The sequence below is a fragment of the Humulus lupulus genome, chromosome 7, assembly GCF_963169125.1.
Source record: "Humulus lupulus chromosome 7, drHumLupu1.1, whole genome shotgun sequence".
In the NCBI taxonomy this organism is placed as follows: Eukaryota; Viridiplantae; Streptophyta; class Magnoliopsida; order Rosales; family Cannabaceae; genus Humulus; species Humulus lupulus.
In genome coordinates this window covers 183,297,805-183,314,378 of record NC_084799.1, presented here as the reverse complement: position 1 = coordinate 183,314,378, position 16,574 = coordinate 183,297,805, and the positions used below count along the sequence as shown (strand labels likewise).

General features: G+C 35.7%; 1 protein-coding gene across 6 annotated transcripts; it reads left to right on the top strand.

Annotated features, from left to right (window-relative positions):
* Positions 1–4,065: 4,065 nt before the first annotated feature.
* Positions 4,066–9,523, top strand: LOC133788911 (putative pentatricopeptide repeat-containing protein At1g16830). 6 transcript variants are annotated; one of them, XM_062226564.1, is made up of 7 exons: positions 4,066–4,247; positions 4,370–6,682; positions 6,931–7,055; positions 7,266–7,322; positions 8,246–8,400; positions 8,848–9,008; positions 9,142–9,523. In XM_062226564.1, exon 2 carries the CDS (start codon positions 4,509–4,511, stop codon positions 6,582–6,584), a length of 2,076 nt encoding a protein of 691 aa, XP_062082548.1. In that variant the 5' UTR covers positions 4,066–4,247; positions 4,370–4,508; the 3' UTR covers positions 6,585–6,682; positions 6,931–7,055; positions 7,266–7,322; positions 8,246–8,400; positions 8,848–9,008; positions 9,142–9,523. The 6 variants fall into 6 exon arrangements, with proteins under 6 accessions (XP_062082548.1, XP_062082547.1, XP_062082546.1 ...); XM_062226563.1 differs by having other exon boundaries at positions 7,266–7,332; XM_062226562.1 differs by lacking the exon at positions 6,931–7,055 and having other exon boundaries at positions 9,142–9,522.
* The last annotated feature ends 7,051 nt before the right edge of the window (positions 9,524–16,574 follow it).

The following is a 16,574-nucleotide window of genomic DNA, read 5'->3' as shown; positions in this document are numbered from 1 at the left end:
CTAATAATTTAGTGAGTAATAAGGAATAAATATAATTAAATTTGGTACGGCATACGACACACATCAAGTTTTTGGCACTGTTGGTGGGGACTATTTTATTTAATTTGTTATTCATTTTTTCCTTTTACTATCTTTGTTTATTAGTTGTGGTTGATGTTTTTAGGGCTTGCATAGAACTTGGTTTGAGACATGTAAATGTATTATTAACACTGCTATGATCCACAAATGAATAGATATGACCCCCATTCTAACAATTACAATTCACAATGGGAGGAATATCCTAATACTTTCTATGATGGAAATCAATATGTTGAGCGAAATTACTACTCTCAATCAGAATATAATAAGTTCGTGCTACAATATTCAGACCCATCAATTGGAGATCTCATGAGATCCTTGAATGCCAACAATCTCCAACTTCAACAGATGTCACAACTGGCTTATGTGCCTCGTCCTCAACAACCTCCTACAGGGAATGCCACAAGATCAGGAGCCATCAATTTCAGATATGTTAAAAACCTTGGTGGCTTCAAATAAATTGACCCAAGTTATTTTTCAAGGTACTCAAGTATCCCTCAAGAATTTGGTGAGTACTATGGGAAAAATTGCTACATTAATGAGTAATCTTGGGGTTGAGAATTTTGGAGAATCACCCACATAAGTAGAGAGTGATCCAATAGAGAATGATGGTTCCCTAACTCTTCAAAGTGGTACACAATTTGATATGCCACCTCACCCAGACATAACGTTTGATCCAATTCCAATTCAACCCCAAAAGCATCTTCTCCACTAGAGATCGAAACTTTCACGTTAGTTGGTCCATCATCATAGAACATGCTACACAAACCAACTGTCAGATTGTATGTCCCTATTCCTCATTTTTCGAGCAAATTGACAAAATCTAAGAATGAAGTAAAAAATAAGGTGATCCTTAAAATCAATATTCTACTCCTTAAGAGAATTAAACAAGTACCACAATATGTTAAGCTTCTTAAGGAGTTGTGCACAAATAAAAGGAAACTTAAGGGTGATAAAAAGATAAATTTTGGGGAGAATGTTTCTGTTGTTCTTCAAAATAAATTGCCACCCCAGTGTCAGAATCCTGAGACGTTTACAATTCCATGCACCATTGGTAAAACTAGGTTTCATCATTGTATGATAGGGTTAGGAACACCTTTAATGTTATGTATTATTCTATTTGTGCTTCTTTAAGTTTAGGGTTATTAAAATAATTTGGTGTTATTATTCAATTGGATGATTACTAATGCTTATTCCCTAAGGGTAGTTGAAGATGTTTTGGTTGTCATTTAAGCTTAAACTTAGATTTTTCAAATGATGATCACAATTGGATTTACCTTTTCACTATTGTTTGGAGATATTTATGCATGTTATTATCTATATATATGGTCTCGACCACTCTAGAGATCATTGATTAATTGTTTGAGGAAAAATTCTAAGTACACATGATTAGGAAGATGATTAATGTATGTTCTTTGGATCATTTGAGCCTTTCAAGCTTACATATGAAGTTTAATACCCTAGTTTCCTATTTTTTGAGCCATAATGACTAATATTTTTATTTTATAAAGCCAACTTCTAAACCTTTGTAGCTTAAATTTTTTATCCTTTTTTGTGACCCATTACACCATAGTTTTATATGAATGTTTGATTTTGTGGGTTGGGTTATGAATTGTAAGAAATGGACAATTTGTATTGGTTTGTTGGATTGTAATTTGAATGTATGAGATATACTATTTCTCCCAATGAAATTGAAAAAAAAAAGAAGAAAAAAAATTCTGCATTGAAAAAAAAAAAGTTTGCAAAAGTATAAGTGTGAGTGAAATAGTATAAATGTGAAAGAAAGAAGGAAAGGTTATGTATTTTCTTGAATTGTATGAGAAATATGTGGGAAGATCTAGAGAATAAAAAAAATATAGGCTATGGTGTGATTTAAGCTTAAATATTCCTTTTTCATCTACCTTCAACATTAATGTTACATTACAAGCTTTTAAAGACCTTTTGATTCTTGATTATGTGTGTATACATTAGTGGAGAATAATTGGTTAATGTCTATGGAGTGGACCTTTTTCATGAAAATATTTATTATACAAGAGACATACTTTGGCATGTATAAACTGATTCGAATGTTTGTGTTTTGGTAAGTTTGATTGTGCATAATCATAAGAGATCAAGTTTGTAACTGGCATTGAGTTGATATTCCGAGGAATGTGAAATTCAGATTTTTCTTATGACATATTTGTTTGATCAATGTTTGAGATGACTAATGCTTTCGACAAAACCATTGCATATGTAGTTTTTATTTTGTTTGCTCGAGGACAAGCAAATGTCAAGCGTGGAGGAATTTGATGAGTATCGAATTTTTTTATTTTTAATTCATTATTCTTCTATGATTATGCACTTGATTATTTATTTATATATGTTTAATAATTTTATTTTGTGTTTGTATAACTTCTAAGACATTTGGGTGAAAAATAATAAATTTTGGATGTTTTACAAGCAATGGTTAAGTTCAGGATTACAAGTCTGAAGATTCACACTTGATTTTGATAATTTTCCAATGCTCTTTTGGAAATCTTTCTAGAAATACAAGTTTTATATATTTTTCTTAGCTTTCCATATCTTTTTTAATCATCAAATTCTGAGCTATATCGAGAAAGTTATGGTTAAATACCATCAGTGACTAAAGTTGAAGAAACGCGAAAAAATGAAGAAAAAGTGCTGAAAATGGTCACTGGCCGCGACCAGCCTTATTCCAGGCTACGGGCTGGGGGAAAAAACGCAGTAGCCGCGACCATTATAAACCACTGGCTGCAACCAGAGCCCGATAAATGCACCAAATCGACTTCAGTGTCCGTAGCCGATGATTGAAATTGTCTTTAATTTTTAATGTATTTTTCAAGGACCTATAAAAAAGGATTACGGTTAACTTTTAATGCGACTTTGGATTGCGAATTTTAGAGTCTATAGCAGTAGATGAGAAGAAAAGACATCATTATTTACATTCTTCAATCTAGTTTTTCTTTCTTCTCTAAAACTTCTTTATTTTCAATTCATGTTTATGTTTATGATCATGTTTGAGATTACGTAGTAGTTTCCTTTTAGGGTAAGTGTTGTTTCAAAACCCTAAACATGAGATCTTTAATGAATTGATGAATTTTATTCATTGTATTCCCTTATATTAAATTGTTTCTATTTTTCTATTTGAATGCTATGAATCTTGTTAAATCTTGTTTAGATGACCACTAATTAGGGTTTTGCATTGTTCTACGATCATCTTAGAATTGTTATTCGCCTAATAGTCTAGCATTCTAAGTAGAGTGATAAATTAGAATTAGGCACTGTGATATGTATTTTAATTGTGATAAAAAATAGAACGTAGGTTAAATAAATTGCATGCTTAATGAATTTGTTGCCTAGATTAACTTGTTTACATTGAATGTAATGCTTTTTCTGGGTTAAATAGATCACATTCTTAACGGGTATATTGCTTTGTAAAAATGATTAATTAAGAATGCTTAGCTTTAATTAATTATAATAGGGAAATTGAGATAATTGACTACTTAAGTGTTATATGTGAGGTTAATAGTTTAATTGAGAATATTGAATATTATTTGTCATTGTTGATAGAATGATTGTCTAAGGTGGTGAATAATTCTTAACTGTTTTCTAAAATCATATTATTCATTGTTCTTTGTTTATTACTTTATTTTATATTATTAAATCTTGAAACAAAATCTCATATTTAATTCTTATTTTTATTTTGAATGATAAATTGAATAATAGTCTTTGTGGGTTCGACCCTTACTACCACTTTACTAATAAATTAGTGAGTAATAAAGATAACTATAATTAAATTTGCTACGACACATCAGTCTCCCATTTGTAGGGCCTACATGATCAAATTAATTATGGCTTTTATTTATAATATTTTTAATTTTAGGTAATTATTATTTTGTGTAAATAAGTATTTTGTCGTGGTGCCCAAACTTTGCAACTCTATAAATATGTATTTTGTGTGTGCAAGAGTGTGAGTTTTGAAGAGAATGTGTGAGAGACACTCTTTCGAAGATAAGTGAGTGTGAGTCTTTGAAGAGAGAAGTAAAAGTGAGTTTGAACTTTGAAGAGTTGAGAGTGTAAGAGTGAGGAGCAAATACTGAATTGAGGTTTGAGAGAGTTTCAATTTATGTAATATTAAAGATTGAAGAGAAATAAATCTTTCTTTGTCGGTATGGTTTTTTTTTTTTTCTAACAGAATTGTTTTAACAATGAAAGAAAAAAACTGGTTCTTTTTTTATTGGAAAAATAGGTTTATTGATTGTGCTATTTTTCTTATATTTATGTTATATAGCGACTTTGGCAAATAACAGCTTCCGCGCCACCTCTGGCACGCTCATCATCATCATCGTCTTGCCTAGTAGCCGCGGAGAGAGAGGCTCATAACTCATTCGAATGGATATTTTCTTGTTTGCTAAAATGGAGTGCATCTTATGCTGCTACTCCCTCTTTCTTTACGTTTCAATATATCCTCCATTTTAGGGCCTCCATTCGCTTTCAACTTTCCGGGAAAAAAAATGTTGTGGCGGTATACATGGACTTTGTTCTTCTCGGCACCCAAAAGAATTGTATCTGCATTACTACCCTTTGTGTCAAATCGTTACCTCTCATCGCAAAAGGTATGTGCAACTTACAAAACCCATAAAATTTTCAGGGAAAATCTTGACCCTGATTTTCCCGACGGGAGCAAAGTTACTCTAAGTCATTGTTCGGTGCATTCAACATTATTGAACTGTTCTTCTGATTTGATTGCCTTAAGTTTCTTCTTGTGGTGTGCCAAAAAACCCAATTTTTTCCATGATAGAGTGACCATTGAGCACATGGTTGGAGTGGTAAGCCGTCTCGTGGAAAGGTACAAAACAGTGAGAAGGGTTGTTTGGGAGCTGGAAAAACTTGGGTGTCTTGCCAAAGCTAGTACATTTTTGCTTTTGTTGAGGATTTGTTGGAATGGAGGGATGAATAATTTGGTATTGGAGGTGTTCGATGAAATGTTTAGCTATGGTTTTACACCAAACACATTTGCACGCAATGCAATCATTGATGTATTGTTCAGAACTGGTCATGCTGATTTAGCTATTAAAGCTTGGAGGGAAATTGAAGTCCCCAATTTCCTGACCTTTAATATTGCATTGTGTAATTTGTGTAGTTTGAAAGAATTGTTTCTTGTCACAGAGACTTTTAGAGCGATGTTACGAATGGGGTTTTATCTGAATTTGGAGACGTATGAAATGGTACTAAATTGTTTTTGTAAAATGGGTAAAATAGTTGAAGCATATCAAGTATTGGGTCTAATGATTGCTTTTGGAGTCCCTGTGTCTGTAAATATTTGGAGTATACTGATTGATGGATATTGTAGGTTGAGAAGATTTGATATGGCAGTAGAATTGTTGGGAAAGATGGTTGAGGCTGGTTTATCTCCTACTGTTGTAACATATACATGTTTAATAAGAGGATTTTTGAAATCCCAAATGGTTAATGATGCTTTAATTATATTACACCTAATGGAATCTAGAGGTTGCACTCCTGATTTGGTTCTTTGTAATGTACTGATTGACTGTCTTACAAAGTTGGGGAGATATGATGATGCCATTGATGTTTTTGATGATATGCTGAAACGAGAAATTGCACCAGATTCTTACACTTTTTGTTCTTTGTTATCCCCATTATATTTATCTGGGAGGTTTTCTCTTGTGCTGAAGTTAGTGTCTGGACTTGTAGTTGAAGCTGACCAGAAACTATGTAACTCACTTTTAAGTTACCTTTGCAAGGCTGGGTTTTCATGTCTTGCTATTAAGTTGTATGACGATATGCTTGACAGAGGTTTAAATCCAGATGAGTATACTCTTGCTGCTTTACTAAGTGGGCTATGTAGATCAAGAAGAATTGACCAAGCTATTAATGTGTACCACTGGATTTTGATGAGCTATCCCATTCAAGATCCTCATATCCATACTATAATTGTTGACGGGCTAATAAAGGCAAGGAAGTTTCATAGAGCCATTAGAGCATTTAGGAAGGTAGTTGAAGATGGCTTCCCACTTGATGTTATATCATATACGGTTGCTATTCATGGACTTTTTAGGGGTGGTAGAACTGGAGAGGTTTGTTTATTGTATGACCAGATGAAGGAGGTTGGCATAGCTCCTAATGTATATACATATAATATAATGCTCCGTGGTTTCTGTAAACAAAAAGATAGTATAAAGGTACGATGGATACTAGAAGAAATGGTTGCTGCAAGGATAGAACTGAACTATGGTAATTTTAGCCGATTATGTAGTTTCTTTTGTAGTTCATGCCATTCTAACTCTGTTATTGGTCAATTAGTGAAGATGAAAAATTTGCGCTTGATACCGGCCAAAGCAATTCATATATTAGATCGGCATGTCCAAGTTGTCAAAGTAGATGAGGATAGTAACAAGGTTTTGGAAGGTTATTTGGATGGCAATCTTCTTGTTGACACATCAGGCTCTGAAGACCTTTCCGATGTTGCTGCTTTAATGGCTTGAGGTGTAATCAGTGAAGAAAATTATTGTTTTGATGGGTTCTACAATCATTGGTCTTAAGGGCAAGAGTTCATTTGATTTTTTCTCAGTAATTCTAGCAGGTATTGTTGTGCTAGTTCTAAACTCATTTCATGTCTATTTGATTAATTTGTTATCATACGCATGGATTTGATGTTTCATACATAATTAATGGTGTCAACCTGTAACTTCTGATATTATAATAGGTATACGCTACTGAGAAATTCTGTGCCATTTCCTAGGATTCAGTAGCCAAGATGTTTTATTCTTTAAGGTTGAGACTAAACTAAGTTTGTATATATGATTGGCATTTTACTTCCTATCATCTTAGAGTTTTTAACGATGCTGCATTCCCAAGTGGATGATGAAGATGGGTGATAAGTTTACCAGGGTCATGGGCTTTCTGCCTTTATATTATAGATGCTGAATGTAGTGAGATCGTTGCCAAATCCCCAAGTATGAGTTCCTTTTGTAACATTTTTAAACAAGTTTATAGTTTTAAGCTTCCATTCTTTTTGTCTTCCCGATTTATGGTTTTTTTTGGTAAATTTTAATGCTTCTAACTCATCTGAGCTTTGAGTAAAATTGTGAAAGTTGGTTGATGTGGTGAGAAAATGTGGATTCATCATTTGTTAAAAGTTAATCATTGACATTTCCCCTCTCCAGGTCTGGGAAGGATACCAAGGAAGTGTCATATGCATACAAAATTTAGACATGAGAAAGGTGAAATTTGGTTAGTCAATTCAATTCACCCATATGTTGTAATGTTATTATTGCTTAAGCTTTCATTAGATCGAATCAGGAATATCCCATTGTAAATTCTGCTGAGTATCAAATCACATCTTCTTTATTATTATTTATTTATTTCAGCAAAATAAATTGGCATGTGTCATTCATTTCTTTGTAGAAACTTGAAAACTAAAATTTGACACGGTTCACATTCACAAATTTTCTAATGTATTAACTGCTTCAAGCATCTGATTTGTGTACTTAATACTTTGGCTTTCCTTGTTGGTAACTATTGTAGTTTTTCCGTAGTGATGTGGACTTGGATTTAATTTAACTAAGTCACTATGTAATAAATATAAGTCTAATTTATTAGTTCTATTACTTGAAATCAATTGATATCCATGGTCCTAGTTGTTTGAACTTTATATCGATTACCATTTATCATAGTTTAATTACATGAGTCTGTACTACCATGTTAATGTGATGATTGAATAAATTATAGGAAACTAAGATACGAAATTCTTAGAATTTCTTTGTGATGATTGAATAAATTATGGAAACTAAGAAACGAAATTCTAAGAATTTCTTTATACAATTGAAACTTTCTAAGTTGAAATGTAATAAGGTATTATCAAATACTCCCGAGAGGTAGCCTAAATGGTCAGACATGTAATTTGTTCCCACAAGGTCTGAGGTTTGAGTCCGTCCTGGGTACCTACATAGCAAGTGCTATAGTTTTCTGGTCCCCGAATATTGTTGGGATAGGGAGGGAACTTGGTATTAAAAAAATGTAATAAGATATTGTTTTAAGTTATTGAAATCAGGTAATACATATGTCTACTTACTAAAAATTCTGTTCTACAGAAACCTTTTGAATCAACAAAATTTAAGCTGTTTCTAAATTTTTTGATTCTCAGGTTGCTATCAGTATTTAAACAGATGGGTGCCACATCCAACTCTGAAATTATAATGCCAGAACAGTATTATGATCATCCTCCATTTGCTTTCATGGCTGTGTTCCTTTGTTATTCTCCCTCATACAGACCTAAGGTTGCATTCCATTGCGATTCATGTGAGAACTTAAAATGCCTTACGAACATCATTTCTTTTTTGTTTCTTTCTTTTTCCCTGTCTTTCTTTACTCTTAAATCTCCTGCACTTTTTTAATAGTAATAAAGTCATCATGCTAATCCATATCGTACATTTTTCCTTATTAAGCCTTGCAATATTTCTGAAAATGAAAAGAGAAGAAAGCCAAACAAGATTGGTTTGATTAGATTTTCTGTACTAATTTCGGTTATGTACTTTGGGTCACATTTGTTTCTTTTTAAATGTTGAATGATAAAGTGAGATCGTGATGTTAAGATGATAAACTAATTCACTACCTTGATAATAGGATATACTTTTTGAATTGAATGTTTTAGTTGTGAAACTTGCTCTGGAAAGTTCATTTTATTTTACAACTTTATTGACATTCGAGATCGAATTGAGATTAAAAGATTTCGGATTCCATATGCAGGTTTGTTTCTGTGTGGAAATTACATCTTGGCTTTTATCAAGTTCCATAAAAAGAACTCGGGATGTAAATTGTAAAGTGAAGAAATTTTGACAATTACAAGCTGCCACGAATCTCGAGCTTTATGGTGTACATACATCCACCAACACATACTGTAGTTTAAAGTAAGTACTAATCTTTATACTGATGATTATTTATATACCACAGTTCAGATTATGCTAAGTCCCCTCCCCACATATTTCCTTGTGATTTTATTATATCATAATTTGTGATTATCTTGTCTATTTGAACATGCAGTTTTGTATTCCTTGGGACAACGTTATTGCTTCTCCTTTCCTTTATGTATGAACAGCAAAACTCATGCCGATTGCCATGGATGATCTATGGGTGGGGTATCAAACTCGTGAGAGAAGGACGCCTTTCCTTTCGCTGAACGGAATCAATAGAATTTAGCTCCATTTTTAGCTCAAATGACTGGGTGATTGAGTGCATGCGAATGTGTGAATGATCATGAGTCTTTACAACTGAGATCAATAGAAGTATGGGTTGGAGCTGATAAGTCTACATCTGTAGAAATGTAATAGACCAAATTTTTTACCATGGATGAAAAATATCATATCAATAGAAAAAGAGAAGTTTATATAAATATGGAAAAACAAGTAATTACAAAAAAAAATTTAAGTTTTGAAAAAAAAAATTAAATATGACAAGGGAAATTTGATTAATCATACTTACATTAGCTTAATAATTAAAATTTGAACCAAAGTTAACCACCATATGATATCAATGCTCATCTTTCATTTAATACCAAAAATACCCCTCTCATAACACCTTTCCTCTCTATTCTCCCTCTTCCTCTCTACCTCTCTTCACCATACATTCTCTCTCACTCTCTCTTCACCATACGTTTTACACAAGATTTTTATATTAAAATCTTGCAAGAAAGATACACATTCGGACATTGTGGATTGTTTGAGGAGAAACACCAAGCTTTGTGTTATTTTTGCTCATAGTGAAGATATTAAATGGGTAAGTGATTTTCTTTGATTCTTGTTGTTGTTGGTTGCTTTTATGATTCATAATGCTGTTTATATGTTGGATCTATAGTTTGTTGGTATTTTTTGCTGTTTTTTTGGGTGAAAATCGTGTTATGTGAAAATCTGCGTTTTCTTGGGTTCCCTGAGTTTTTTTCTAAATGCCCGATAGTGTCCGATAGAGACCCGATACAGGCACGATAGTTGTTGAGTTTCAAGGTTAGGGATGAAGGTTCGATGGCAACCCGATGGTTGCCCGATAGTTTGGTTACCCGATGGTTATAAGGGTACGATGGCTACCCGATGGTTGCCCCGATTATTATTTTAAATCTACACATCCTTTTAAGTACGATAATGGATCGATAGTAGTCCGATATATGCCCGATAGTTATTATTAAGTTACTGCTGACCTAATAGTACGATGGTACTCGATGTTACCCGATACTTGCCCGATATTAGTGTTTTAAGTGATCAAAAAACATAAATAAAACTTTGCCCGATACCGCCCGATATGGCCCGATACTGGTACGATTCCCAAACATTTGAACTAAATTTCGACATTTTGTTGCCATTTACTGATTTTTTTTCTTTGTACATGATAGGGTCAACTTTGTTTGCGTACTTAATGTATAATGGTGTTTGGGAGCGTGAAGGTAGAGATTGGGTTTTTAATGGAGCCGAAAATTTAACGTTCGAGTTGGAGAAAGACATAACTTACTCACAACTTGTTGAACTTCTGTACTCAGAGCTGGAGGTTGACAAAGTGCAGTATGACCTGAAATTAGAAGTGAATTATAAGTACATGAAAGGGTTAATGTATCGGCCTGAACTTATAAGGAATGACAAGGGTGTAAGCTTATATTTGTCAATGCTTTTGAAGAAGCAAGATGAATTTGTTCCCCTTTTTGTGAATTTGGTGGAGAAGAATATCATTGTTGATCGTAATCCTCCACCAAGTACTGTTAAGGATACTCGTAGTGAGGTTGGGACATATGTTCCAGAAACAAATCCGGAGGTGCTGGTAGCCACTGCTATACCTGAATCAAACCCTTTCATACCAACAGTTGACCATGTAGCACAGATGCCATTTCATGATGATTTTCCTGATTGTCCTGACCCTGAAAATGATTTTGAGGGCAATGACGACCAAGAAACAGAGGTCCGTTCTCAAGCTTTGAGCCTGAGTCCACTGTCGTACCAAATACCGAGGCAAACAACATGTAGAAGTAGACCCCGTAGAGAAGATCGCCAAACACCTGGTACTAGTAGTAGTCGTCCAGACGGAACAAATGATGCTAGAGAATTTAGTGATCCACTCTCTTCTTCGACATATTATAGTAAATTCAAAGCTCAGATGTTTACAAGAGAAGACATTGAGGATAATAGTCACTATATATCTATGGGTGGCACATCGGGCGGGGAGATTCATTTAGGAAAGTTTTTCAGAGACAAGGAACATTTAAAGAAGGTTGCTGGCTTGTTTGCAATGAAGAAGGGATTCGACTTTATAGTTAAGAAGTCTGGTACTGATGTTTGGTATATTACATGCAAGGATCCTGATTGTGGGTGGAGGTTAAGAGGGAAGAAGAAGCAACTTTCTAACATGTTCGAGGTGACAGCATTTGAAAATGTACACACATGTTCCCTCGATGTTCGAAAAAAAGATAACCGTCAAGCATCACCTTTGGTAGTTGCCGAACTGATCAAGGATAAATTCTCAGTTAACGGTTCAGATTATTTAGCCTCCAAAATAAGAGAAGATATGAAGAATTCTTTCGGGATCGAAATGAGTTATGAGAAGGCTTGGAGATGCAGAGAGAAAGCACTCCACATAGTTAGGGGTACGCCTGAAGCTTCATATTCGAAGTTACCTGGGTACTTGCACATGCTGCAGTTGAACAATCCCGATTCCATTACTGATTTCAAGGTAGACGAGGGTCGCTTCAAGTATTGCTTTTTTTCTCTGGGTGCTTGTAGGCGGGGATTCAAGTTTTGTCGACCTGTTATATGTATTGATGGGTCCTTCTTGAAAACTAGGTATGGTGGCCAAATGTTGTGTGCTGTGGCATTGGATTCAGACAGCCACATATTTCCGATTGCTTTCGCAATGGTTGACAGTGAGAACCACGACTCTTGGACCTATTTCATGAGGAAGTTGAAACAAGCGATTGGTGATGTTGAGAACTTAGCATTCGTATCGGATAGGCATCAAAGCATTGTTCATGCTTTGGAACTTGTCTTCCCTGATGCACCCCATGGCGCATGCTACCACCACATTATTATGAACGTGGCTAGCAAGTTCAAGACTGATTGCTTCACGGATCATATTTACAGTTGTGCATACTCGTATAAGAAGACAGATTTTGAAAGAGAATTTGAAAAGATAAAAGCAATGGATGTTCGAGTTGCACTATATCTTGAGGGCATTGGATTTGAAAGATGGGTTCGTGCGTACTTTCCAGGGGACCGTTACAATGTAATGACAAGTAATTGGGCTGAAAGTTTCAACAGCAAAACTAAGGACGCAAGAGCCTTCCCGATCACTGCTTTTGTTGAATTCATCAGGTTTACTATTCAAACATGGTTTGCTACTCGAAAGGAAAATGCTGAAAAGTGTAGCACGACTCTATCACCAGTTATGGAGGGGGACTTGTCATGTCAATTTGAGAAATCTCGGTTCTTAAGCGTCGACAGAGCTGGACCTTATACATTTAATGTCCACCCCGGAGGAACAGTTCAGAGCGGTGGTATAGTTGATTTGGAGGCACGACAATGCAGTTGCGGCCTATTCCAAATCATGAAGATTCCTTGTCCACATGCATGTGCTGCTGCTCAAGAACGAAATATTAGCATGTACGCATTGTGCTCTCAATATTACACAAGAGAGAGTTGGAAGAGCACATATGAGGGGACAATTATGCCAGTTGGTGATGAGGATGATTGGGAATTGCCTGAAGACATTAAGAACATCCAAGTTGGAGTACCGATTGAGAAGAAACCTGTAGGCCGACCGAAGAAGCAAGAGGTCGGACGAATTATGAAAAATCGATATCCTTCTAATGGAGACAAGGTTGTGATACAACGATGTTGTAGCAAGTGTGGTGGTAAAGGGCACAACAAAGCGTCTTGCAAGTACCGAGGTTAACTTGTTTTGTTTGTATTCTAGTTGACCTATTATGTTTTATTTCTGCTTGAACTAGTAATATTTGTTATGTGCTGGATTTTGCAGGTTTTTTTCTGTTTTTTTCTCCATTATGAAACTCTTAAATATGTAATAATCCAGTGTTGGTTCGATAGTGCACGATGCCGGTACGACAATGCACGATATTGTTTGTTGTAGGATTATTTAAATGTATCTTACAATATGGTACGACGTTGCTCGATGTAGTACGATAGTTAATGTACGACATTAGGGTACGATAATGTACGATATTGGTCCGATAATGGTACGATGGTATGGTTTCAGTACTGTTCGTGAAATTTGTGAGGCAAGTGAGGGTACGATAGAGTACGATAGTGATCGACGATAGTACGATGCAAAGATTAAGCACATTAAAATGTAGTAATTACAAAAAGAGCAATCAAAAAAATTATACAATTCAAAAAAATTAAGACCGTTCAACATAAGTTTTGGTAGAATAAGTCTACACACCACCTTTGCCTAAAAAGTTTCATATTATTGTCAGTTACATTATCAAATGGTAGTTGTAGAAGCTTATGTTCAATATGCTCAATTACGTAACATCCGCAATCGCCACTGCATTAGAAAATAAACAATAATTTAATAAAGTTTTGTAATTAAGAAATAATAATTAATATGTGATATTTAATAAAGTTCACCTGGATTTTGTTTGCGGTACGAATTCACGTGGAATGAGTTTCCAATCGAAGGGTCTGACCTGACTCTCTGATGCTGTCAACTGAGGCGCGAGTATAACGTCATGGTTCTCAAATAAACCGGACTGTCGCAAGACCGACGGGAAAATGGTACACCAGTCAACCATCAAGCTGATCAAATCGTTTTCGGAAATTGATCCAATACTGGAGTCAAAGATGTTGAGCATCCACCCATTCAGGTCTGCCTCTACAGCTACCCAATGCATTTGGTCTTTCAAGAAGAGGGCAAAATAAATGAACTCCTTGTTCTGCCAACTCGGTAAGAACTGGACTGCATCACCCCTAACCAGGTCCAATATACTGTCATCCCAACTAAATCTAGAGTAGTCAGAACCTGGAAAAGCGTCCCACCGACCCTTCAATGATTCGGGAAAAATTGTAGGCATAACAACACATTTCTGAGGGTACACGTTAGGATAAAATTCTAGACGCCTCCTCATGAGATGGAATGCTGCATCTAAATGCTACATTAAAAGAAAATTAAGTCAGTAACCACAATATCGTACCAAAATAAACAAACAAAAAACTATCAGACATGAATATAGTAACTATCGTACCCCAATCGTACCATTATCGTACCCCAATCGTACATGACTATAGTAACAATAAAACCTTCTATCGTACCAATATCGTGTTAATGTCGTACCATCATCGTACCTTTATGGCAAAAACTAGTATTATACACCATCGTACCCACTAGCGTCCCACTACTGTCGTACCATCATCGTACATTATCGTACTACCATCGTACCTAAATTGTCCCACTACAAATTCTAAAATTATGATGGTAATAGTAACTACTTAACAAATTATATCGTACCACTATCGTGCTAATGTCGTACCACCATCGTACCATTGACATATAAATAGTTTATAATTTGACACTTATAATTATCGTACTACATTCGTACCATATCGTACCCATATCGTACCACTATATATAGAAACATTAAAATAAATTTTCAACATTATTTAATTATGAAGTTATAGAAAACTTACAGAGTCAGAAAGCCATGTCCTCGGAGTATGCAGTTTCAGGAACCAAGCAGCATCGTGTGTCCCTGAGAAGCATTCCCTCGGATATTTATTCCCAATGGTGCCAAGCAACCACTTGTGAAAGGTCATAAGTAATTTACCATCAACAACCCTCAATGGATCCACATTCACTGCTGTCTTCGATTTCTTATTCCTTTTCCTCATTGCAGTGTACTCATAGAACCACCTAGGCCTCTTTCTTTCTCTCCTCTTCTCCGGTGCTGGTGGAGCTATGTTTAAGAATTGTACTTCAGAATCTTCAGTATCTCCGATTACAGTAATTTGCATATCCTCTGGTGTGCGAAAAATGTGATCATCTACATCATCAGGTCTGTAATCGTTAGGGAGAATGTCTTCATCTATAGGAGACTGAGGGCCTTCTTCAGTGGACTGAGGGTGTGGATCTGGAACTGGCCTACTAAGATCTTCCATCATTGTCATAAGCTTCTGCAATTGACCCAAGATCTCGGACTGACCTTTAATAAGGGCACTTTGTTGCCCTTCAACCTTTTCCAACCTGGCCAAAATCATAGAGTAGCCTGGTTGCTCAGCTTGGGAGGAGGTGCTGGCATGAGGTGTTGATGGGGGAATCTCAGGTGCCTCAGGTTGAGCTGGTGGAACCTCCTTAAAAATATTTGCTGCTTCTGCTTGCTCAGCTAACTTTTCAGCAAGCTTTTCAGCCTGGCTCTGTAAGGCTTCCTGTGTAGGCTGTCCATCGGGACCCACCTCTAGTTCCTCTAACCTCATGTCCACATACAATGGGGCTTCATTGTCTGTAAGGGTCCTCACATACTGTTCTTCAGCAGGTCGGGCACACAGGTAGGGGTATACTGTCAACTGCCACAAAAAACAATGCATATTTAGATTGGAAAGTAAAACAATATAAAAAATAAGTAATTGTCATCTGTGAAAAATGGTAAACTATCGTACCCCAATCGTACCCATATCGTACCCATATCATGCAATTATCGTACCCATATCGTACCCATAACATAATAATATCGTACCCGTAAGTGAGAATTACTTGCTAACTATCGTACCATCATCGTACAACATCGTACCAATATCGTACCTCTACTACTACATTAACAAAGAATACATATCGTACCCCCATCGGACCATCATCGTACCAAATCGTACCACTTAGTCAGTTTTCAAACAGTTGACAAAAAACCACAAAATAACCCCATAATCGTACTCAAATCGTACTCTATCGTATTCCTATCGTGCAGTACCCATAAAATTGCATATCTAGAAAAAAATATAGAACATTCAAAAGTAAAGTAAAAGCTCACCTTTTTGGCAAACAACTTAATAAGTTGCTCTTTGTGTATCTCTACTTTCTCCTTGCTCTGCCAGTTGATCATTCTTGGTATGCCTTGGCCCAATCTCACAGCATGATCCTGACCCAACTCAATGATGGACTCAAAAGCCCAATACTGCAATGCTGCAGCATACCCATAAATAGAGTACTTGGCCTCCTTCTGAGTCTTTCCTTTCTCAATCTTCTTCTGTAAATGCTTCTTCATTTCAACAAAGTCTTTTTGACAAGTTTGTAACAACTTCTGGTATGATATCTTCCCCCACGGGTACTGGAAAAAGAAGTCAACGTCGTCTACCATCTTCAGCATGTCAGTCCAAACCATCAACTTCTCCTCACGACCTTTCAAAACACCCTCAACTAATAAGCACAAACCCATCTTGTACACATCATCAACTATTTGACAACTCTCAAAAGTTCTGCGCAGTTGCCCTATGCTCACT

Bases quoted from the DNA above. Each gene is read 5' to 3' on its own strand.
- LOC133788911 (XM_062226565.1), top strand. From the start codon at position 4,509: ATGCTGCTACTCCCTCTTTCTTTACGTTTCAATATATCCTCCATTTTA.